Source organism: Eubalaena glacialis, chromosome 8, assembly GCF_028564815.1.
Source record: "Eubalaena glacialis isolate mEubGla1 chromosome 8, mEubGla1.1.hap2.+ XY, whole genome shotgun sequence".
Taxonomy (NCBI): Eukaryota; Metazoa; Chordata; class Mammalia; order Artiodactyla; family Balaenidae; genus Eubalaena; species Eubalaena glacialis.
Genome location: NC_083723.1, coordinates 48,250,269 through 48,274,513, shown reverse-complemented (window position 1 = coordinate 48,274,513; position 24,245 = coordinate 48,250,269). Strand labels below are relative to the sequence as shown.

At 34.9% G+C, this 24,245-nt stretch overlaps 1 protein-coding gene across 1 annotated transcript in view; it reads left to right on the top strand.

Moving 5' to 3' along the window:
* Positions 1-24,245, top strand: part of SEMA3A (semaphorin 3A) — a 226,535-nt gene that overhangs the window by 65,977 nt on the left and 136,313 nt on the right. The window contains exon 4 of the mRNA XM_061197662.1: positions 11,482-11,601. Coding sequence (XP_061053645.1) covers positions 11,482-11,601 — 120 coding nt within the window. The remainder of the gene's footprint in view (positions 1-11,481; positions 11,602-24,245) is intronic.

Sequence of the window (24,245 nt, the reverse complement as noted above, 5' to 3'; positions counted from 1 at the left end):
CTCTCCCCTCCCCTCCCCTTCCCTTCCCTCCTCTCCCCTCCCCTCCCCTTCCCTTCCCTCCTCTCCCCTCCCCTCCCCTTCCCTTCCCTCCTCTCCCCTCCCCTCCCCTTCCCTTCCCTCCTCTCCCCTCCCCTCCCCTTCCCTTCCCTTCCCTTCCCTCCTCTCCCCTCCCCTCCCCTCCCCTTCCCTTCCCTCCATCTCCCACTCCTGCTCTGCTATACGTACTGAACACTGAGGGATTCTGGTGATAGCCCAAACACAGCAGCAGCTGCAGTAAAGTCAAGATCCCCACAATGCCCTATGAATAACCCTAATCATGACCTCAGAGGTTTCCTCTCTAAGAAAAGCAACTTTATTGTATTTTTCAGGCTTACTGAAAATGCTTATGGGTTTGATAGAACTAAATTAAAAAGAGCTAAAACATACGGTGTTTGCTAAGTCTGATACAGGGTATTAACGGCACCTGATTATTTCATAACACCTTGTAATGAGGATTCTGCAAACTTATAAATTATGTCTTATATATTATGTTAGAAATAGGTAATTATGTGTGCATTAAAAGATGTAAATTTTTCAAAGTTTAACAGTATGGCAATATTAGTCATACAGATCTTAAGCCAGCTAATTAATGTAACCTCATGCTTTTGTTATTCCTCTACATTCTACGTTAAATCAATTCAGTCATTGTGAATTTTTATTTTTCTTTGTTAACACTTATTTAATGAAGGGAAAACACAGCAATTTCCATATATTTTAGTTCAAAGAAAAATGTATTTTTCCTTTAGCTCTTAACACTAAACACCAAACACTAAAGTATATTTAAATAATAAAATATATTTTGTACTATTTTTCTGGTAACCCATCTTATTCCTTTAATATTGCTTTTCATTGACTGTTATGCAAAATACATTTTGTGCATTTGGAATGCATTTTATTAAAATTTATTTTACTTTTCAGGAGACCTCACTTATGTATCTCAATTTACATAACTAATTTAAATAGGATACATGGCATTTATTGGTTATGTTTGGACTTTAACATACAGATGCATTTTTTTTCTTTCTTAATATATGATTTTAGAAAATAGCAAATAGTTGATTTATTGGGATTGTAACATTTCTTCCTTGATAAACATAAAAAATAGAATTAGTATTTTTACCAAAAATTTCTTGAATAACCACTTAAAAAGAAAGATTAAGGGTAAAGAGGTTTTTGGTTTTTTGGTTTTTTTAAATTTTCATTCAACACCATATTTGTGAAGTGATACATGGACAGTTTGAAGGAAATTCTGCACTGTATCTTGAGTAAATAATAGTCAGCTGTGACTGATGGACAATAATTCCTTTCAAAGACCTCTTGTGATGCTCAAAACCACATGAATGAGGCCTTGAGTGGTTTTTGCAGCCATCAGGACTTCAAGATAGAATTGTAACCAAAATAGGAACTGACCTGAACATTTATAGAAAAGTAAACTAACAGCCTTCTTGAGTGCTCTCCGTGGTTTCTAGAACCCAAGTTTACCCTTTTCCTACTGGTTTTAGTGTTTTCTCTAAATGTCCTCTGGAAGTAAATCTCCTTTAAACAAACCATCCTGGAGGAAGTGCTGTCTTGTTGGTATTAGATTCAGATGCAAGAATACAACAGGAAAAGCAGGACAAAGGCACTGGTTATTTTTATGTATCTTGAGAGTAGGTCATTTTTAAGTCCGGTTAAGATGGTCAACATGGTACAGCCACCCGGCAAGTCAGGATATGCCACTTGATTGAACCTACAGAGTTCCTGTGTCACTAAGTGTAGCATTATACAGAAAGTATTCCCCATTCTCCCAGGCAGCTGGGAAGATACAAACCATCATTTCTCACAGCTCAGTTTTGCATCATACATATATATTAAATCAGCTGCTGGGATTTGAGCAGCTAGTCCACAATAAAAGGTCTTGGTGGTAAGAGGGAATCTACAGCCTAAGACATGTATAGTCTCTCTCTTTCTTCATATATACATAGATGGAGAGAAAAAGAGAGAGAGAATACGAACGTGCCTTAGGCTGCTGATAGTGGCATTTCTGACAATAAGATTAATCAAACTTATTTTTTTCCAGAAGTGAATATGCAGGATATATATACTACCATTGTCTTCTTTTCTTGGTGTTGTAAGTTCTAAACATTTACATTGTTATGATATTTTTATATTAGAGGAGTGAAATGCTCATGAACTTTTCCATTGTTGTTACTTGAGAGTTGTAATTAAAAAAAAAAATTACATGATATATATTATTGTACAGATACCCTCAATAAGGACATAAATGCAATCCAGATATCTCTATTCTGACTGCTATTAGCCGCATTTACTTTTATTTTTTATATTTTTCTGGTGCTTAAAATCCACTTTGTATTCACAATAACATTTCTATTGAGGGATTAACTTCCTTGACCCTGTTTTGCAAATGAAAACTGAATACATGCTAAGCTGGTAAAAGAATCTGTTTCGAATCAATAGCTCTCTGAATCTTCTTTGTTTATCCTACTAAACCATCTCTCTTTGTACTAAGTTTCAGTAAAACCAAATGGCAACCGTATGACTATTAGAAATATTTTGAACATCGTTGGAAATCAAAATTTCAACCATCTGAGATGAACAAAAAAACCCAGATTCTCATAAAATTGCTATTGTTGGATACATTTCAAAGTGCAGTATCATGCACCTGAATTTTGGGACATTTTTGCAGTTCTTGAGAGATTTATTTTTATATTTTTGTCTTTAGTTGTTATTCATTTTTAACATATGATATATTATTACATGTCTGTCAAATTTATCATGACTCAAATTGCAGGACCTCAACAACACTAATTTTTGCCAAGTGAATGCAACTGAGAATTTGAAGCTACACATTCATCTGAAGTTGCAGTACAGTCTAAAATGCATGTTAGTCCTTGAATTTCATTTACTTTTTCAAAGGTCAAAGTTGACATCAACTTAATTTTTTAAATTTTATTTTAGGGACTTCAAGGCATGTTAAAACTCTGAATGGATAATTAGAATTACCTTCTGATTCTATAAAAATCATAAGGTTTCATTAAATCTCAAAACCCTGTTGTTTACTTGTTGGGAGATAATTTTTCATGGATCTCTCACACTTCTGCATATCTGATGAACAGAGGCACTCTTAAGCAAAAGGCTACTTTTCAAATAACCTTGAGAAATAGAGACAGTGTCTCCCTCAGACCAACTGGCAGTTATGCTCACCTGCAAGTACAATGAACATAACATCTTCCTCAAAATGTAATGGCCAGGATGCTTATGCCTACTATAAAATGTTCAGGTTCCCTCAACCAGGAGTTCCTCTGCTGTAATGCACCTCACTGCATGTGCAGGTGTCACTTGGCCCTCTTCTCACTGCCCAGTGGGAATTGGAGCTTGGGTAACTGGCATGAGAAATGCTGATACTTTGACTACTGATATTTCTGTAAATAATAAAGTCATTTATCTCTGATTCAGGAGCTGTATATCTTCTGCCAGCATTTGCAAAACTGTGTCAGGGTAGCTGGTTATCTTACAAGTAGAGCAGAATCATAGACCCTTTACTGTTCCTGATAATATTGATTATAAGTTTTTGTGGGCATCCTAGATGACCTCACAAATGAAAGACTGTGGTGACTTTATTCATTTTTAAGTATGATTCCATGATGAAATTTGATGATACTTTAGGTATATAGACAATTGATTCCTGATGAAAGCAAGTGAAAGACTTCTTATTAAATGTCACAGAAATGAGCATAAATTTTCAAGTGCATTCATGTGTGTATGTTTATTTCTGCTTGGAGGTAAATAACAGGCAAACTGATAACAGTTTAAATTCAATATTCAAAGAATACTAGTAATAATGATAGCTAACATCTATTGAAGCTTACTATGTATACTAGGTATTATTCTAAATCATTTCTTTTATTAACTCATTTATGTGACTCCTTTTTGGTTATAAGATACACATTTCCTTTCAAAGGATGTAGTTCCAGCTTACCTAAGCGACACACCACAATTCTGCCACAGCTATTGAGAAACAATTGCTATATTTGCTGTTTGACTGTGACAATGATTCATACCATCTACCACTTTGATAAAAAGAGTGATTATAAGTTTATAATTTATAGTCCTTACTGTTGGAGGACTGGAATTTTATGAAAATTCTAATGAACAAAATATAACTCACCTTTGTAACAGGAATGAGCACAGATTAATATTCAAAACCAATTTTATTAAATCCACCTCTCATTACCACCAATTATGGGCTTAACCTCTTTTAACTGTACTTAAGAAGAAATGAACAATTCATAATAGACTTCTTGCCCAAGTCATGGAACAGTGTGTGGAATGGTGTGAGAGTTAAGCGGACGTGAAAATATTCTAACCAATAAATGGATGATTGATTATTTAAAGAATAAGATGTTACTCTTCCGTTAATAAGTGCTAGGCATCATACTATGTAGTTTACACAGATATGTCATTAATACCAATTTTTGTTGAAGAAACTGAGGCTCAGAAGTCCTAAATAACTTTCTTGTAGTCACATAGCAAATGGAAAATGATGCTTTAATAATTCTAACCCATGTCTGACTGACTTTTAAAGCATCAGATTAGTATAGGTAACTACCTTCGTGGTATTTCTATTTTATCATTTTGATTTTATTACTTTTATTCTATGTTTTTCTTAAATTCTTCAAGAATACCTTTTCAAATGTAAATACATACCTAAGAATAAGTAACATTTTCATTAAATATTAATAAATATAAACAAATTTTTAAATTCTAAAGTTTAAACTTTTAACTGTATTCAGAAATTATTTCTAAAATTAACATGTGTATACATAATATATATACCTATAAATGTGTGTGTAATCCACATATATTATAAATATGGAGTATATGTCTAAATGGATTATTGTAAATGGTTAAAGAGCCTCCATTTATTAGAATATATGTTAAGAGAACATTTTATATTATTAATTAATTATATAATAGCATTTAGTACTTTGGACATTAAGGACTTCAACCAAAATTTTTTTACTTTTGATATTAGACAAGGCAGAGGGTAGAAAAGAGGTATATACGAATTTTAAAAAAGCATTCCTCTAAAATCTGGATTTCATTTTTTTTCTCCTTCCTTAAAGCTACATCTCATATGATTAAAGATGCAATTCATCTCCCTTATTTGAGTATTAAATTCATTCATGATAAATGCATATATGTTAGAATTAATATGCCAACTAATTCTATCCACAATAAATCTCTTTAGATTGTAAATCTACCTACTTGGTGTAAACCATTGACTTAGTTGCTTTAAGGCATGAGCACTAAGTATTCAACAACCTTGCCCAACTAATTCTATCCACAATAAATCTCTTTAGATTGTAAATCTACCTACTTGGTGTAAACCATTGACTTAGTTGCTTTAAGGCATGAACACTAAGTATTCAACAACCTTGCATAATATTGGAAACCACAGAATGTCATTATTGAAATCAGAGTAAGGTTTTTGACTACTTAATAGTTCTGGTTTGGCAGGAAAAAATATTCAGGTTGGTTTCGCATATACAATTGTTTGCATTCATTTGAATATGAGATGAAGAAAGGTTATGCTAAGTGCATATTGTATGGACCACCCACAATCAAATAACTCCAGTGAGTGGTACAAATGTAATAATTAATTAGATCGATAGCACAATGTAAAATAAAATATAAGCCAAAAGTAGACATTATCAGCTTCTCTGGTCCATATGACATTTCAAAGTGAAATTGCTCAAAGCTCCTTTAAATAGTAGAAGAGAATCACATTGGCTAACTTTTGCTAATACCATGGTCTGTAGTGCTTAGGCATATAATTTTGACCAAGTTTGAAGGTTTCAAGTAATTTGAAAAAAAAATGTTTATAGAATCTTAATCAGTATTTCTAGAACTTCAAAACAGATAGTCAATCCAGAGGTGAAAAACCAGTCAAATGGGATGCTTAATTGAAATGAGCATTTAAGTAAAATGTTTTGGTATCCTTGGGCAGGAGTCTTCATTTAGTCTATCACATCATTGAAACCAAGTTAAAATTTCTTTTCTAATTGTCATGGATTTGAAGATGATATAGTTCAGTTAATATGAATAGACTCAGATACTTAAATAACTAGCCATGAAGTAATGCCATCTTAGTTGTCCTAGTTGAATCAGTATGTTTAAAAAAATTCTCTGAAATCAAAACAAAACAAAACATTGAAGTGGAAAGGTCCACTGGTTTGATTATGCCATCATTCTTCTTAAAGAGGAAGGGGAAAATGTCTCCCCAGACGGACAGAACAAGCTACTTACTACTCCATCAGGTGGATATTAAAAAGTTCCAAGTCACAAATTCAACATTAGATGGCTAAGACTATAAATAGGACACAGTTAAGTCTTAGTTCTATTAGGCACGCCTCTTTGAAGAAGAGATTTCTAACATCCTTTAGTGAATGCTGAGGTATTAGGAAGACATGATTATGGATGATCTGATCACAGCTGTAATAGCACAGTGTTAAAAGAAAAAAAGACAAAACATTATTGCTAGGTAAGCATGGGACAGCTTAAATACAGAGAGGGATGAAGTGATTGACGGGAACAATCTCACGGATTACTGCTTTGGCACGAAGATTCTCGTATTCAGCCAGCTTGCCAAATAAATTGACCAGAGAAAAAGAAAGTCAACAGATTAACTTCAGGAATTAAGCTTATTAATGGATTTTCATGCAGAAATGTATCCACCCACCATGATAGGAAAAGGCTTCCTTTGCTTTCCCAGCTGCTACATTATACATTAAAATATTTCAACATAAATTGCTGATGGGATAGAGACTTTTTTCCTTTTTAAATGAATGTTCACTGACCTGAGGCAATGTTGTACTATATCCATTAATGTTGAGCTGATTGATATTTGAACTAGAACAAGTTGTTTGATTTAATCATGAACTGAATATATTTAAATATAGATTGTTCATCTTCACAGCCTTCTCTCCTCTTTTCTCTTCTTTTATTTAGAGTAAAATTTCACTGCTCCATCCATAATTTAAGAACATGCAAGGAGGTAATTGGAATTGAAGGTAAATTACATTCTTTTATAGAAAGTGTAATTATCGGAAGTTAGTTAAAAACACCTCTATGCTGTTTTAATTTTCATGCATGGAGCAGTTGTTTTGACAGATGGATGGACTTTATTTTTGTAACTGTCCGGGAAAAGTCTTTGTAACACAGTCTAATCAGTGCTGCATATTTGTAATGTTTGTTTTTGAATCACTGTGCATTTGGCTTCTATATCTTTTTCTGGGGGTAGACATTTTCTTTCTAAGTTATTTTTCCAGGCTAATATCTCTGTGTGTAATTCCTCTCTACATTTGACCTGAAGGCACTAGAAACTCTTAAAAAATAAGTGTAAATGGTTTGTCACTAAGGATGATGAATCATTGCTCCTCAGGTGTGGCCTTGGGTTTGCTGGTTTATAACTGCCTTTACTTTTACTACTAGGCTAAGTTAACAATTTATAATGCTGTTGTTCTGGAGTACATTTCAGTAAAATAAGAGGTCAGTATGGTTGCCTGACTCTCGGGAAGCCAACTCGTGGCTAAACTTGTCTGTGTGTATCAACTTAAATTCCAAAAAGGATCCAGGTTTGAAAAATGAATTCATTTTGAACTGATTACATTCTCTTTATTATGTTGTAAATCCACCAGTGCTGAGCAAAGCAGTGCAGTAGTTGAATGCCAAAAAGTACATTACATTCTGAGTTTTAAGAATTGTCATGGTTCAAGAAAAGGTCAGAAACACTCTTCTTCTGTCTCCCTAGAGCAGAAATGTGTGAAGTGTGTTTCCTTTTTCTGCCATGCTTCCTTTTTTTTTTTAGAGGAATGTCCAGGCTGCTTCCAAATAAAATGAATATCCCGTTTGGAACACTCAAAAACCTTGGCAGCAACAAGCTGGAGAATGAAGGCAAATGAATGACAGGGATTGATACTCTTTTATGTAGGTTTTCTATTTAAAGAACAGTCATTACTCACAATGTCTCTTTCAAGTTTTGGGTTCTTCTCTGTGCAGTTCTTTTAATTCACTGTTTCTTCCTATGTTGTTATTGATGAGTTTCCTTGCAGCTATTTTAAACCAATTTTGAAAGTATTTCATTCAATTTCTTTGTTTCAGTTCAAGTGTCTTAACATGCTCTCTAAACCCCAGAAATTTCTCTCCATTCTATTTGCATCAACCTTCACTTCAAAATAATGTTGAGCTAGCCCCCAGGCACGGAGACAGTACAACCTGCTGCCACCTGGGAAAGTTCACTGGGAAAATCATTCCAGACCTCAGGCCAGTAGGCTGGGTCTAGCTGCTTTGTAGGACAGATAGAATCCTTATCAACGTTCTCAGCAGAACCCTTTGCCAGGTTTCACAACTATAGTCCTGTGATTTTTTCCAGCAGCTCTGTAGAGGAATAGTTGTCATATTAGAGTGGTGCTTCTTTGACAGTTAATAGAGAACAAAATAAAATTAGGATATTCAGTGTGGCTCAATTCCATAGTTCTCAAGAATCCTGAGAATTTTTCAGTCAATAATTATTGCTAATCAGTTACCCAGTCTATGAGATAAGAACCCACAGATTCTATGATCTTAGAATTCATAACAGTTGTAGAAGTGACATAGCCTTCATTTGTATGCACAAGTATCTATGCTCATGAAATATTCCCTTCCTTTTTTTTCCTTTATTGCAGAGAACTGCAATAAAATAAATTCTCATATTTCTAGGATGCCCTTAGGTGTTAGTAATGAGATTAGAGAAATTGGGTTTGTATTTTAAATTGCCTGCATATCTTTATAGGTATGACTGTGGGCAAACTAAAACCCTGTTCTTTTCTAAAATGAACAATACATCCATCTGGGTGTGCCACTACTGTTTATTAGAATATTCGTTTGCTTACCCATATGTGTGTACACATCCAGTTTCTTAATTTCAACATATGGTGCTGGAACTGGTTGTTTATAATCTTGAATGCTATAATATTGAGTCCACAGTCATGGATAGCTGTCTTTATGTAAAAGCAGAGTATGTGACCACCTACATGTTTCAAAGAAAGAGGTGCCATAAAACATTTTCCTGAAAATGACTTATTTCCAAAGGACTGCATTTACTTAAGAGTACAAGGTAAGTCCTTTGGGTAACACTCATGAATGTCTTATTTGTAAATGAGTTTATCAGATGTTTCCCTGTCCATAGCCTCTTTCCTCTGCCCAAGAATCCATGCCCTAATCCTCTTGGGGAAGGAGGAGAAACTGCTACAGAATGGGGAGTTTGTGACTAGAAGTCTTGGAAGTTAGGTTATATCTGAGCTTATCTAAGGTTATGTCTAAGATGTACCGTGTTCAAAGTGGTACATGGATAAGATGCATGTACTCTTTAAGCTAGGAAATTTTTCTTCATAGAAACTTGCAAAATCAGTTGATTTCAGTGCTTAATTTTCTATGTTATAATGCCTTGCCAGACAAAAGAAGGATTCAGGATCTAAGTAGTAAAACAGTGGGAGAAATTAGATGTGTATTTTAGTTACTCCCCCAAACTACTCAGCATATGATAAGAAAGCATGAGGAGTCGTAACTGGCAAGTTTCATATTTTTCCTTAAAAAGATCTAATTCACCTTTGGGATGATATGTTTATAGGTCATCCTCAGATGTCATCCTAGAAAAATCAGTGATGATGGAAAGCAAGTATTTGAATTTAAATAACAATTATTCTTCTCAGATTTGGTCTGCTCTTTATTTTATGGAGGCAATAAAGTTAATACCAAAATCATCAGCTACAATCACAGAATACAAGTGTCATGTGGAAATGTACTTAAATAATTGTAACACCTCAGTTATAAACACCAACTGACTACGTAAGTCTAAATGTATTCTGAGCTTTCACTTGAAGAGTCACATGTTGTAGAGAGTGGCTTTGGGAGTGTTACACACTTAGAGGCGCAAGGACAAACCCAACCACTGTTATGTTTGCCAGCATTACTTGCACTATAGTCTGCTTTTGATCTTTATCTGCATTTTTAGTTACATATTTGGCTCTTATTTATAAATGTTTAATAGGCAAAAACATAAAACTATGTGTATAAGAAAGTCTATGATCAATAACAATAATTTTCAATGTAATTATTGTTTACCATATGCATACTCAATTGGATATTAAAAAATGGGTATTGTATATTCCATGACAAACTCATATTTTCTACTTATATGTATTTAATTTTTAAGATTTTCTGTATGGTTAATAGACCATAACATTTTATTTGAAAATATTTTGATAGTTTGAATTTCTCTTTTCATTGTTTTATTTTTACAGTATTGATATGGACTCATCTATTTAAAAATAGTTGGCAAAAATTATGTCTTTTCTGCTCTGGATTTCTTTGGCAATAAAATTATCTAGTTTATATTTTGACTGTCTGATTTTTCCCCCTAAATCTTTCCTTAACAGGAACAAAAGGCTAAGATTCCTATTTGTTTGTAGAAATACATTTTCTTTCACAGGATCTACAGATATAATAGAGTATATAGAAAAAATATAAAGAGCTCTGTCCATTTATCTCTTAGGTGACATTTTATTTGGGTAATAAAATGGCAGGAATGTCTAAACTTCTGTAAATAATAATAAGATATGACTATAATTCCCTCTTATAAGTAGCTGTTATTTACCTGGGGGATCCACGTATGGGTTTAGGATGTACGTGAACTGCATGAAAATATTTATTAATTATAGCCACTCTAATAAAGACCCTTCAGCCTATAGACATTCCAGACTCTAACACCTTCTCTATCTCATCTTATACCCAAATTGTCTTTGGGGGTTAAACGACTTTTTCAAGAGAAGGTGGTTTTGTCTTCTTAGGGTCTGTAAAGCTCACTAGTAAGCAGCACTACTGAAGTTCAAAGTCAGTCACCCATCATTATTAGTTACTAATGATGTTTCAAATTCATATTTAATAGAAGGTTGTATTACCTTTTATTTTTGATTTACTTTTCCAAAATTAAACTCAGAGCTGACTTTTGAAATTTTCACCATTGTTATGATTTAAATAATTCATTAATTAACCATATAATTTGCTGTTTCCCTCATTTCTAGAAAAGTCACATATGATAATCGGTTATCTATAACTTTATTCCACTTTTGTGTAAATAAATTATAAATAGTTTTAATAAAAACATTAAAGAGAATGTTATATTTTACCCCCCCAAAAATAAGAACTTCTATATTTCATGTAATAATGCAAGCAAACACCTTCTGTATTTCATGTAATAATGTGAGCAAACAATAGAATAATAAGCCCTAAAAATGATGTGAAAGGACACAAAAGAAATCTGTTCAAACATGCCTAGCACCCTAGAGGATACTTCAGCCATGCTGACCACTAAAACTCACTGGTTTTCCTTTTGTTTTACAGAAAGAATGTGCTAATTTCATCAAGGTGCTTAAGGCTTATAATCAGACTCACTTGTACGCCTGTGGAACGGGGGCTTTTCATCCAATTTGCACCTACATTGAAATTGGACATCATCCTGAGGTAAAGCTGGCTTTTAAAAAACGGTGTTTGTCCATGACCCCTTCCTATTCAAATGCTTCATTACTAATTTCTTCAGTTCATTTAGCTTCTGGTTGCTATTCAGTGGGACCTACTTCGAATTCAGATGCTGTTATTAATTTTAATCTGTGAATGCAAAAAGAATGAGACCATCACTCAACAATAACTGTGGAACAGGAGGAAGGAAGGAAGAAAGCATTTGCTTTCGCTCTGGATTACGGAGTCCAATCCATTTTGCATGTGCAGCAGATGTCAGCAGGCTGAATGTGTACTGTTTTCTCCTTCATTTGTATATTGCCAGCTTTCCCCTCCATTTCCATCCTTAGCCAGAAGTGTCTGCCACCGCAGTTGTTTTCTTCTGCCCAGGGATTAAGAAAGGATGCCATACATGTGCACAGTGATCTGATCTCATGTTTGACCTAAATTACTCACATTTATGTTCTTGCTTAGCTAGGCTTTGCTTTTATATTTTGGGCTATTATTTTGTCAGTATAAAAAAGGAAAAAGTTTATTTGCCTGTTACTCCTACAAGATGTTTTGGTGAGAAAATTTAGTGAGGAAATTAAAGTTAGGTAAATTTAAGTACAACTTGCAATTAGGGATGTATTTAAAGGAAAAGTTACTAGTAGGAAAGCAGTTCCATGAATTGGATTTATCAATAGCCTTAAATTATAAGCCCTTTTATAATTTTTGGCACAAAATCCTAAGAAGAACAAAAGTGTTCATGTGGTGAGAAAATCATTTGTGACAGAGTTTTCTTTCAAACTGGAATTCAGAAATACTCAACAGATAAAGAATTTGTTCCCAGAATATTTCTGGAATCCTAAAGATAAAATATAATTTACACGTTAGCCACTTCTTTATAACTTAAACTCTAGAGCCTTTCTCTATGTTTTCTTAAGGGGTACAAAAGTGTTACAAATATGTTCTTTCAACCCAAAGACTTAGAAATCGAAACAGTTTGTGTTGTGCCTTCTTTGTATAAGAAGACACCTTCGAGGCTATGTGGTTTCTAGACTGAACACAATTATTATGACTTCCCTGATGATCCTGGGAAGATAAAAACCCTTTACCAAGGTCTCACCGGCGTAGACATTTGCCCTCATCAGCCTCTTCTCCCACTGCATCCTTCTTCCTTCCTTTACAAGTATGCATACTGTTCTTGCTGACATACCCAAGAGTTTTAAGTAAAAATTAACTTTAAGGAAGGGCAGTTCCACTTAAATTACTTGTTTCATATTGATGAAATTAGGAATAATTTCCTGCACAGGGTCCTGGAGACTTTGCATACTAAACTTTTCAGTAACTTCTGGATAAATCTCTCCCTCTTTGTTTCCTTCTCAGCTATTTCCTATAGTCAGGCACCCTAAAATTGGGTCTCACTTCTCTGTTTACTGGAGACAGCTCTGGAGAACTTTCCCCATGTCCTGTTGCACTTTTCACATCTGCCAGGCATCATGCTGTATAAGACAGTGGGGTCCGGACAGCTGAGCTCCAAGCACAGGTTGGTGGAAAAGACATGGGCTTTAGGGACAGATCTGGCTTCTGATCATGTTCGACAACTTACTAGCTGTGGAGCACTGGAGAAATTACTTAACCTCTCTGAGACTCTGTCTCATAATACGTAAAAACAAAACAAACCTCTGTGATTCTCAGTGTCCATATGTTTTAAATGAGAAATTGACTTATTACCTCCAACTGCCTTCCAACCCTCCCAGCGGGGCATGACCCACTGACATTTTTTGCTGTAGAAACTCAGGGAGTTCTAATCCCGTCATTGTTAAAGGCGTGTCACCTGGCCTCACACTGCAGGGCTTTGGTCCAACCTCAATTCAGTACTCGATGCTTGGTAAGGAGCAAGCTACTAACTGTCTTTGTGTCTTTGTTTCTACTCTAGAAAGTGGTAATGAGAATGGTCTCTACCTCATACAGTTGTTGTAAGAGTTTAACATTGTCTAATAGGTAGTACATACTGAAAAAAAAAATGTGGGTTAGCATTTTTAAAATAGAAATGTGTATCTCAGGCTGAAAGCCTGTTTCAGGTTTTATGGTAATAATTACCACCTTGCTGTTAAATGTACCTCATTCATCAGAGGTTGTATGTTACTGCACTCGGCTCTCATTGTTGCCAGGTCATTCTATACTTAGCTTAATTTCTTCTATTTTTATATTTGAAGCTTAGATGATCTTGGTGGCCATTTAAATTAAAATATCATATATTGTTCCTGTATTTTTACCATTTTCCCCAAAATGTAGTTTGTTTGTTTTTTTTCTTTTTGAAGTTGCTCGTTAACAAAGTTCCTTCCTTCTCATCTCATCAACTACTTTATTGCTGCTTTATGGGTGGGTGGGGGGGATGTAGAGGTACAGCTTCTGGAGCCAGGCCATTTACCCAGGAAAATGGAGGAGGCCATTTCCTCCACTGAAATAAATAAATAAAGCTTCCCATCCAATCTCCTTAAGGTGGGATATTGACGTACAAGTATTTTCCTGAAATCCTAAAACTCAGAACCTTTGAGAGAAGTCCTCCTTCAGAAGCTCAATGATCTTGATTTGCATGACAGCTATACATGGGGGGGTGCTGTTCCAGACTGTTTAGGGGGTCGGAGGGAAAATGATTATGCAATTACCTGGGGGAATTTGGAGCAGTCTAGACAGTCAATCTAGGAAATTCTGGAAAAGATATTATCACGATGGCTTGTCTAGACAACATAAAATTTAATTTTCAATGCTTAAGCTGCCTTAAGAGAGAATCTGCTTTAAATTGATCTATATTGGTACTAAAAATACTACACTCGGATTTAAACAGTTATGCTGTTTTTGAAGTTGAGAAAAAAGAGACAATATGTGCTTCATGCCGTTAGGAAAATAATGCTGGTAATGGAAAGATTGGATGAATAAGAAATAAAATAACAATCAGGACTGAGGCCAGGATTGTTGGATAAGAGTTCATAAGGTCTCATGAAGTTTGAATTTAGTAACTTTTATTTACAAGGATGGATTTTCAGAGGGAACCAAGACAAATCTTTCTCCTATATTCTGGTTGTAAAGTAGCATGTATACTTTGCTGTTTCTGCCCCATTCTACATAAAATAATGAAATAGTTTCCTTTTTAAACTTCTGTCCAGCCTTTACATATTACAAATAATTTTATCATACAAAAAAAGACATTTTGCTTTTTGCTTTTATCATGACTTCATGGACATTTTAACATCCAGTTTTTTCTTTGCAGTGCTCTTCCTTTAAAATAACTCTTTGTCTTACATTGAGTCCCCAAGATTGTTGAAATCCATTGTTAGAAATTATGGACTTACCATTCCAGATGGCTGGATGCCATAGAAGTAAAGACATCACTTTTGAAACAAAGCAAGACTCCCTTCATCATTTAATAGCTTCAGATCTTATACGAGGAAATTAGCAATTCCTTTTAAATAATGATGAACAGTTTGCAAAAAAAAAAAAAAAACCTTTTTAGTCTTCTAATTATGAAAATAGACCCAATTTTGCTCCTCTAGCATTTTAATGGCAATACTGTATTCCAAAACTACTCTTGCTGTATATTGAATGCCTTATGACCACACACAGTACGTCATTTATTGCTGTATTAAGCAGATTTTGTGTTTGTGTTTCCTGTAGTACAATTGGGAATTGGTAGACCTATTAATTAACTCCAGTTCTATAAGATGTGTCAGTCAATTCTTGGTTATCCTCCAGTGGTACTTGACATTGCAGATAACTGCCAGTGAGGTCACATGCTCCATACGCATGTGTGTGTTTATTATTGAAATGCATGCAGAGTTCACGGAAGGAATGGTTCAGAGCTAGAGTACAGATGAGTTTTGTGTTTAAGCTTCCAGCATCCATGCCATTCAAATGAAAAGTGTAAGTCATCCTTACGAGACAGAATATTCCCAAAAGGCTTATAGTATATGGTATTTCCCTTTCAAATTTACATCTGTTAATTAAAAAAAATGTATGAATTTAGGAGGAGTATAGCTTTTCGAAGAAGTGTCTGGATGTTTTCTCAGATTCTAAATGGGCCTCCTCCTTGTACTGGGAAGGAAATCTAAAGAAAGATGGACCCAGATGAGAGCTGGAAAATATTAACTCTATAAATACTCTCATAATGTCATGATCTCAATTTATGATAGAACCAAAGGGACATTAAGAAATGCAATGAAGCTTAATGGCTATCTCTAAGGTCATTTCTACAATGACAACTAATATATCAAGATATAAAATAAAATGTTTTGTCTGGTTCTTCTCTTGCACCAAGAATAAGAGTTTGCTTTTATGTAAAACTTTGAATCACATGCTCTTAGGAACAGTCTCCAGGGCCAAATACTACTTAAGTGGTAGCTAGTGCTCTGTCGACTAATTTATACATCTAATCTAACTTTTTCCAATTGAGTTATCTCTCTCAATGTATTATGTCATTGAGTCCAATAGAGTACAAGTTTATTTCTAAGAGGAAATGCTAAAGCTAAGAAATTTAGATATCTTGGTAAAACAATGAGGCGTTGTTTTAGGGTTGGTTACATCATTCCATCTTTCTTAGATCATGTCTTGGAGTCTGACTTTTCCCACTTATGTTAGTAGGTTAGGTGGGAAAAGTCAGGATTCCTTGGTGATTTCTTCTCGGCTTCATCATTTCCACCAGAGGCAGCGTGTCCCTCATTTGCACTCTCAACCTGAGCCGAGTGTGGTTAGAGCAAGACCATTATGGTTTCTAGGTTTTTCTTCCCTAATCTTTCAATACTTGAATCATGTTGGAAAGTGGACCGTACAAGTTACCATGCTGAATAAACAATACCACCATTTATATTGCAGATGAAATTTTAAAATGCTTTGCTGTTTGTATTTGAGAAAAAGAATCACAGTTCATAAATTCTGTGACCTTAACAGCTCACCAATGTATTTCTTGTGAGCTATTCACATTCTAAACTCTAGATATTATCAGTGAGGCTGTTTCTCAAAATCAACGGAACTAGTGGCCAAGTGAGGTAGTAGGGGGACCTAAGTTATGATTAGAAACAAGTTTAGGAAAAAAAAAAAATCACAAATGGTGAAAGAGAGAGAGAGAAGCAAAAATCCAAACCAGCACCTCCTATGCCCTATTTAAAATATTTCAAATCACCATTTTATATTTTGACTTGTTTGCTCTAAATATAGGGTATGAAAACACCATAGTTATGAGATTAATACACTTTTACCCTCTACACTTATTTGGCTCAATTGTAAAATGTTTTCTTTTTTCCCCCCTCATAGTATTTCATCACTTTTTATTCCTAAGAACAATGACAGAAAAAAACAGAAATGTTAGCATTCAGTTCTTACCTTGCAGGGTATTTAGTTTCATGTTTTGTCAGATCTGGTTCACCTAGTTCCAGAAAAAGAATTTGAACAAAATTAAACAGTTTTCTTAAGGCCATATTGGTGCAATGATGTCATTATCAATTACTTATTAAAAGACTATATTATCCGTAGTACTCAATTTCTGAGTGACATCTTCATTCACAATCAATACAGACATAAGGACTAAATCATAAACAGCACATTAACCAATATATATTTTTCTTTTCTTCATAACTACGAGTAGCTGGTTTGGATCAAAGACTTTATATTTATTGGAGCTAATCTGTCACTGGAGGTATGTACTCCAACTTAAATCTTTCTCTTACTGTGCCCTTTTTGATTGATTGCTTTGCACTCATTCCCTATATAATCTATTTCAAAAGGAAGTTTCTGTTTATAAAAACTCTAATTTGTTTGTTATCAATATTACATTTTTCAAAAAACACAAAGAGTAGTGCTAAACCCCATTGCCTGCTCACCTGTTTGGGCGGTTTTCATCTTCTCTTTTGTTCTTCCTCTTCATCACCCTTTCTTTGCCCTTGAACTCTAGTTCTGTTTTTCTTCCTTTATCTCTTTGTCTTCTTGCCTAAATTACTTCATTTGGAACCAAGGTTTAAGGTAGTGGAAATACAGCTTGGATATATAGGTGAGAAGGAAGGCATTACTTTAATATATTTGAAACTTGGGGAAAATACCAAAATAAATTTAGACTGAATTTCCACAAATCAGAATATGTTTACCTCCTCTTGGAGTGTGTTTCAAATAGGCCTCAGCAAGCTATCTTGTAGATTTGTTTTAAATCATGATTGTTCACTTTGATGATAACCTGAGGAAATGATACAAGTCCGTTCTAAATTATTTGGATAACTACCTCATAATCATGTAAAAATCTTAAGATTTTAGTGCTCATGTTTGCTTAAGGCTTATAAGCATGTGAGTGCCAAGGATATACCTTTAATTTTCTTGGGCTAATAAGAAGGAAACAAAGGTTGAGTTGACATGCAAACACTGTCTTCCTGCCAAGTAAAGGCCAAAATGAGGTCAGAGTGGGCTGTGTGAAGGAAGATCTTGCTGTGGTTCAAAAAGAGAAAAGTAAATTACCCCAGAGCACAAAGGAAGGTAGAACTGCTCGCTTCAAAGACTAGCTTCTGGTCACTAGAACCACATTCATATTGTAAGAAGGTATTTACTTTTCAAGATACACAAAGATATTATTGTCCCATTGCTTTGCTATTGCTAATTTCAATTGTATTTGCTTTCTAGTTTTGTTGGTACTTAATTTTAACCAGGAAGAACCTATATTTAGCTTTATAATTTTATAAATTTAGTTACTATTAGAAAATATGCTATGTAAGGTAACTGGTGGCACACTAAGAAGATACCTTGTGGTAGCTTTTAAGCAGATAGTGTCACCTGTTTTTCACATCTGAGGACACTCCCCTTGCTCTAGTGTAATGGCCTCTGGTCTAGGTTCCTCATGGCTCTCAGCTGCTCCAGGCTTACCACATGTGGTCAATTTGGGCGTGATGCGAGCTGGGGAAATAGAAAGAGCAAAGGCTGGTGCTGTGAATCAGCGTGAGGTGATGAGCATAGCACTGAGGTGAAAAGGAAAGACATAATGAGAAAACCAGAAGTTCTGGAATAAAGGTTTTATTTATTAAATAGATTTGGGGGAATAGTAGGAGATAATGGAGGCTTAACATTTATATCTAGGGCTCTTCAGCTTTGTAGCTACAATTCTGTTCAACTGCTACAATCAACGCCCAAGTGATCTTGGAAGCAATTTGTATTCAGAAGCAATTTATATTCAATAGAGATAAAATTGACTTTAATAAAAATATAAGAAACATTTTTCCTAAGCAAGGTTCTAACAATGGTGAGGAACATAACCACAAATGTCTGCCCTCAAAGATTTAACGTGTGCATAAATATGTAACTTCAACATGATGAAACATCAGTAAGAATAACAACTATACTCCAAACAACTAGTTTTTACTAAGCAATAATTATGCTCTGTACTGGCTGCTTTGAATGTATTACCTTACTCAGTGTTCACAAAATCTGATGAGGTAGGTACTCTTCACATCCTCACTGTACTGATGAAAAATTAAGGTTTTCATAGGTATTTTATAATGGGCCTGAGGCAATCATGCTATTCATTGGTTTATGTCTGAGTGGAGAACCTGCTCCTCTAAAAGGAAGTACCAGCCCGGTACAGAGTGAGAGAAGGGTTAAAATCACTAATTCTGATTTAGGGTATTAAGTCAGAGATTTTCTCATGTATTTATTTTATATTCCAAAAATACTTAATGTGTGCCTAGTTTGAACAAGGTGATGACTGTAAATAAGGGAACACTTGATGAAGTGAAGAAAGGTCATCACATGTAAGCTGAGTTTTGAAAGATGGGTGAAGTATTGATGGATGTGGAGGATCCGTTAGTAAGCCTAGAAGGATAGAATAGAAAAACAGAGACATTAAAGTCCAATGGGGAAATGGCAAATACCCCAGTGTGCATCTAGTACACTGATTTTCAAAAATGAGGCTGGAAAATTAGGATCAAGTTGAGTTTAGGGAAGCTAGCCAAGAGCTATACAAGATTTTAGGAAGAAACTACTGGTATTGCTATGATTGGTTCTGAAATGTGTTTTTGGTGTAAATGCGTGTGTGGAGGGGAGAACAGACATATAGGTACATCCATTTTGAGACTGTGGCAAAAGTTGAGTAGTGTCACATGATGAGAACCTGGACTGATAGTGAGGGAAAGATACTGAGTACTGTTTAAAGTTCTCATAACAAACAATAAGAAAATAACATCTAAATTTCATAAACCACTAGATGACGTACACTGACATGATGATACTCTTTAAACTCCCCAGTGAAAAGATGGTTTTCCAATTGTCTGGGGACAATTAGATAAACATGTTTTGTAGCATACTGTGGCTTATGCACACTCAATTTTCACTCCTAAGTCTACAAATAAGCTGAATTTATACTGTGCATAAAACATTAAGCTACCATATGCAAAGTTATGCGAATTTCTCACCCACAGTGTATAACAAAAACATGGTTTCTCCACACTTGTAAATCCAGAGAATGCTATTTTGTGTAATGCATATGTGAAAGCAATTCAAACACACTTTGTTTAAAAAATAAAAATAAGAAAACACAAATAACAAAAAGAAACAAGATATAATATATCATACTTAGAAATAGTAATTTTTAAATGAAAAAAAATCCATGCTTTAATTTCATTACTATGTTATAGCTTTTACTGATATTGTGAAATTTTTATGTGGATGATGTATCCAATTTATCCCTTGTTATTCTGCCCAATTTCCATCCTGCTGTAACTACTCTCCATGATTTTTTCATTAATTTTATTACTATTCATGACTCATTGTTGGCATATTTGATGGTTTTATGACTGTTATAGCATTTTGTATTTATAACCCTATGATGAAGGTGTTATCTCTATTTTTCATTTTAGGGAACTATGTCTCAGAGAGAGTCAACAATCTACCTATCATCACACAACTAGTAAATTTGTTGTCATAACCATCAATAACATACGACCTTCCTAGTGACATCAATATTAGTCTCATATTGTACCAATATTGTAGCATCCTCATTGGTAGGATGCTGTCCCATGTGCGTTTTTTTGTTAGGTTTTTTTTCCTTGTGGTAAGAATACTTAACGAGATCTGCTCTCCTAACAACTTTTTAAGTGCACAATTCTGTACTGTTAACTACAGGCACAGTGTTGTGCAGCTGATCGCTAGAACTTACTCATCTTGTGTAACTGAAACTTTATACCCATTGAGCAGCAACTCCCCATTTACCCCACCTCCAGCTCCTGACAACCACCATTCTGTTCTCTGATTCTGTGAGTTTGACTGTTTTAGATTTCTCACATAACTGGAATCATGTAGCATTTGCCCTTCTGTGCCTGGCTTATTTTACCTAGCATAATATCCTTCAGGTTCATTGCAATATTCACAATAGCTAAGATAGGGAAACAGCCTAAATGTCCATCAGCAGATGAATGGGTAAAGAAAATGTGGTGTCAGATGCAATGAAATATGATTAGGCCTTAAAAAAGAAGGAAATCCTGCCATATTCAATAACATGCACTATGTGTTCATTAATACTCAGGTGTAAACACTCTCAAAATAGTGAATTTCAAGTAAAATGAATTACAACTTGCATTAGTAGGAACCTTCTTAAAAGAAGCATTAAGTTCTCGGTGCTGAAAATGTGACCGTGCCTGTCAACTTGGTAAAATGGCAGTGGCAAATTCATGGCGTCCTTTAAAAGGATATGATAATAATATAATCTGGAAGTCATGTTCCAATAAAAGAAGTGCTTGGATACCCACGAAACAGTTACTTTCTGTTTCTACTAATTCCCTCTCTGTGTAAGAAAGGTGTTGAGCAAAAATAAACAAAACTTGCCTACTGGTACTTCCACTTAGACACACAGGAGAGTGCAAATATGTTTTACAATCAAAGAGAGTTGTAATTCTTTTTTTTTTTTTTTAATAAATTTATTTATTTATTTTTGGCTGTGTTGGGTCTTCGCTGCTGTGTGCGGGCTTTCTCTAGTTGAGGTGAGCAGGGGCTATTCTTTGTTACGGTGCGCGGGCTTCTCGTTGCAGTGGCTTCTCTTGTTGCGGAGTGCGGGCTCTGGCGCGTGGGCTTCAGTAGTTGTGGTACGTGGGCTCAGTAGTTGTGGCTCGCAGGCTCTGGAGCGCAGGCTCAGTAGTTGTGGCGCATGGGCTTAGTTGCTCTGCGGCATGTGGGATCTTCCCGGACCAGGGCTTGAACCCATGCCCCCTGCATTGGCTGGTGGATTCTTAAGCATTGTGCCACCAGGGAAGCCCAAGAGTTGTGATTCTTTTTTACGCAAAAGGGATAACCAGAATCTGTAGCATTAATATATAGAAATATATTTGAAATAGATTTCTTAAAATATTTTAAAAATTAATGTTTCCCAATTCTCATTCAAAGTAAGTTTAGCAATGAAACATGCCCTTTTACTATTTCTCAATATTTTGATCACGTAATAAATATTTCAAGAACACAGAAGAATCTGGATATTACTATACATAGAATTTTACATTAATAAACAGAAAATACTTAATTTTACATGGCACACAAATTATCAAATAACAGAAAATTGGTATAGTCTTTATTTCATTTTCCTTAGTGTAAATGGACCTTATCAAGCTATCTCTGCCTATGAAAATATTGAAATATTAACGTATTTTTTTAAAAAGCTACACTCTTACTCAAAATTAATTTTGTACTTATGAGTCTTTAGAGTTTCCAGCTAGAATAAATGTATTTGGATAAATATATATTTATGTGAAAGGACATCTTTTAATCATTGCCTCAAAAATTGAATGACATAGGCTTTCAACTTTCACTTAACACAATTATTTCTATCTTTGCCTGTTTTACTCAGATACTTTAGTAATTTCAATCCATTCCTATAGAAATGATAGAAAATTTGATATTAGTACCTGAGTACAGTTTTGAGATTTTTGTATGTTTACATGCAGGAAATATATTGTTTCAAATTGTCAGAAATCAAACCACATAGAATGACTACTTTCCATTTTTATTTTATTTTATTTTTCCAGTCTGCCGTTTTAATTTGATTGTGCATCTCCGGCCACTGAAAGCAATCTCAGGAATTGCTGAGTGGTTAAAAAGGGAGTCTAATGGGATGTAAAATCAATTCACAGGTCTGTCACTGATTCATTGTGTGACTTTTGCTGCCACTGAAATGACATTAAACTGGTCTCCTCAACATTTTTATACCTCAGGATTTCTCTTGTGATAAATAAATACCTATCTAATATGCATTATGGATATATACTTTAAAAAGTAGGTTGATGATGAAGAACTACAAGACTAGCTTCTGTTTTAACAAGTTACCTCACTTGAGATTACCACACAGCTTTATACAGAGGCTAAAAGTCTGGATCTTTCTAGTGTTGCAAATTGGGTTTTGTATACATGCGAGGGTTCAAGCTCCTTTTAAGTGCTTTTATCCTGGCAAACTTTTCTTCTTTTGATTTATATTTTGTTGGCATTTAATAGCTGTCATACCACATATTTAAATTAACCTGGAAAGGATGGATGTTTAGTGTCCCATATTGCCTTGCCCTTTGCTGGCCTAAATCTTGGAGGCAGATGGAAGATTTGCAGGGAGGAACACCTATTCTCTGTATTATGTCATGCTAGATAGCAGTCCTAGGTACTACCTTTACACTGCGTCAAATTTTTGCAAATTTTTCCTAACAACAGTATGGAATTTTTAAAAGTTCACGCTAAGATTGCACAGTCTCTTAGACATATATGAATTTTTTTCTAGAATAAGATGTAATACCTTATCTGACAGAGGAATAGGAAAATATTATACCATTGATAAGCAAAATATTTCCATTTTTACCATGCAAACGACCAGAAAACTAGACGTGAACTGACACCCCTTTGTTCATAAATTCATCAGAGGCAATCAATAGTTTCCAGTCTCCTTTTTTTTAATAAATTTATTTGTTTTATTTATTTTTTTGGCTGTGTTGGGTCTTAATTGCTACGCGTGGGCTTTTCTCTAGTTGCAGAGAGCAGGGGATACTCTTTGCTGCGGTGCGCAGGCTTCTCATTGTGGTGCGCAGGCTTCTCATTGCCGTGACTTCTTCCGTTGCAGAGCACAGGCTCTAGGCGTGCAGGCTTCAGTAGTTGTGGCTCGCAGGCTCTAGAGCGCAGGCTCAGTAGTTGTGGTGCACAGGCTTAGTTGCTCCGCGGCGTGTGGGATCTTCCTGGACCAGGGCTCGAACCCATGTCCCCTGCATTGGCAGGTGGATTCTCAACCACTGCGCCACCAGAGAAGCCCTCCAGGCTCTTGATTAAAATCAACTTCAGGTAAAATGAAAAAACAAAATGAAATGATGTGTTTGCCACATGGATGACAAAAAATGTAATCTCATTCACTTTTCTACCTTATACTACTAAGAGTCTGAAAATTTTAATAAGCTCTTAAGAAAGAAATGAAAAGTACTTTTCAGCTGTGCTGCTAAGAAAAATATTTTGATCTGGAAGATTTTAGTACAAAAAATTAAGTTGGAAAATTTGATATACACAAGACTGCTGAAGCCCAATACCATCCTAAGCAGAAAGCTCAGCAATATCTGATATCTTACTTTTTTTTTTGATATCTTACTTTTTAAAAAATGATGTGTCCAGAGTTAAACTGTGACCACAAT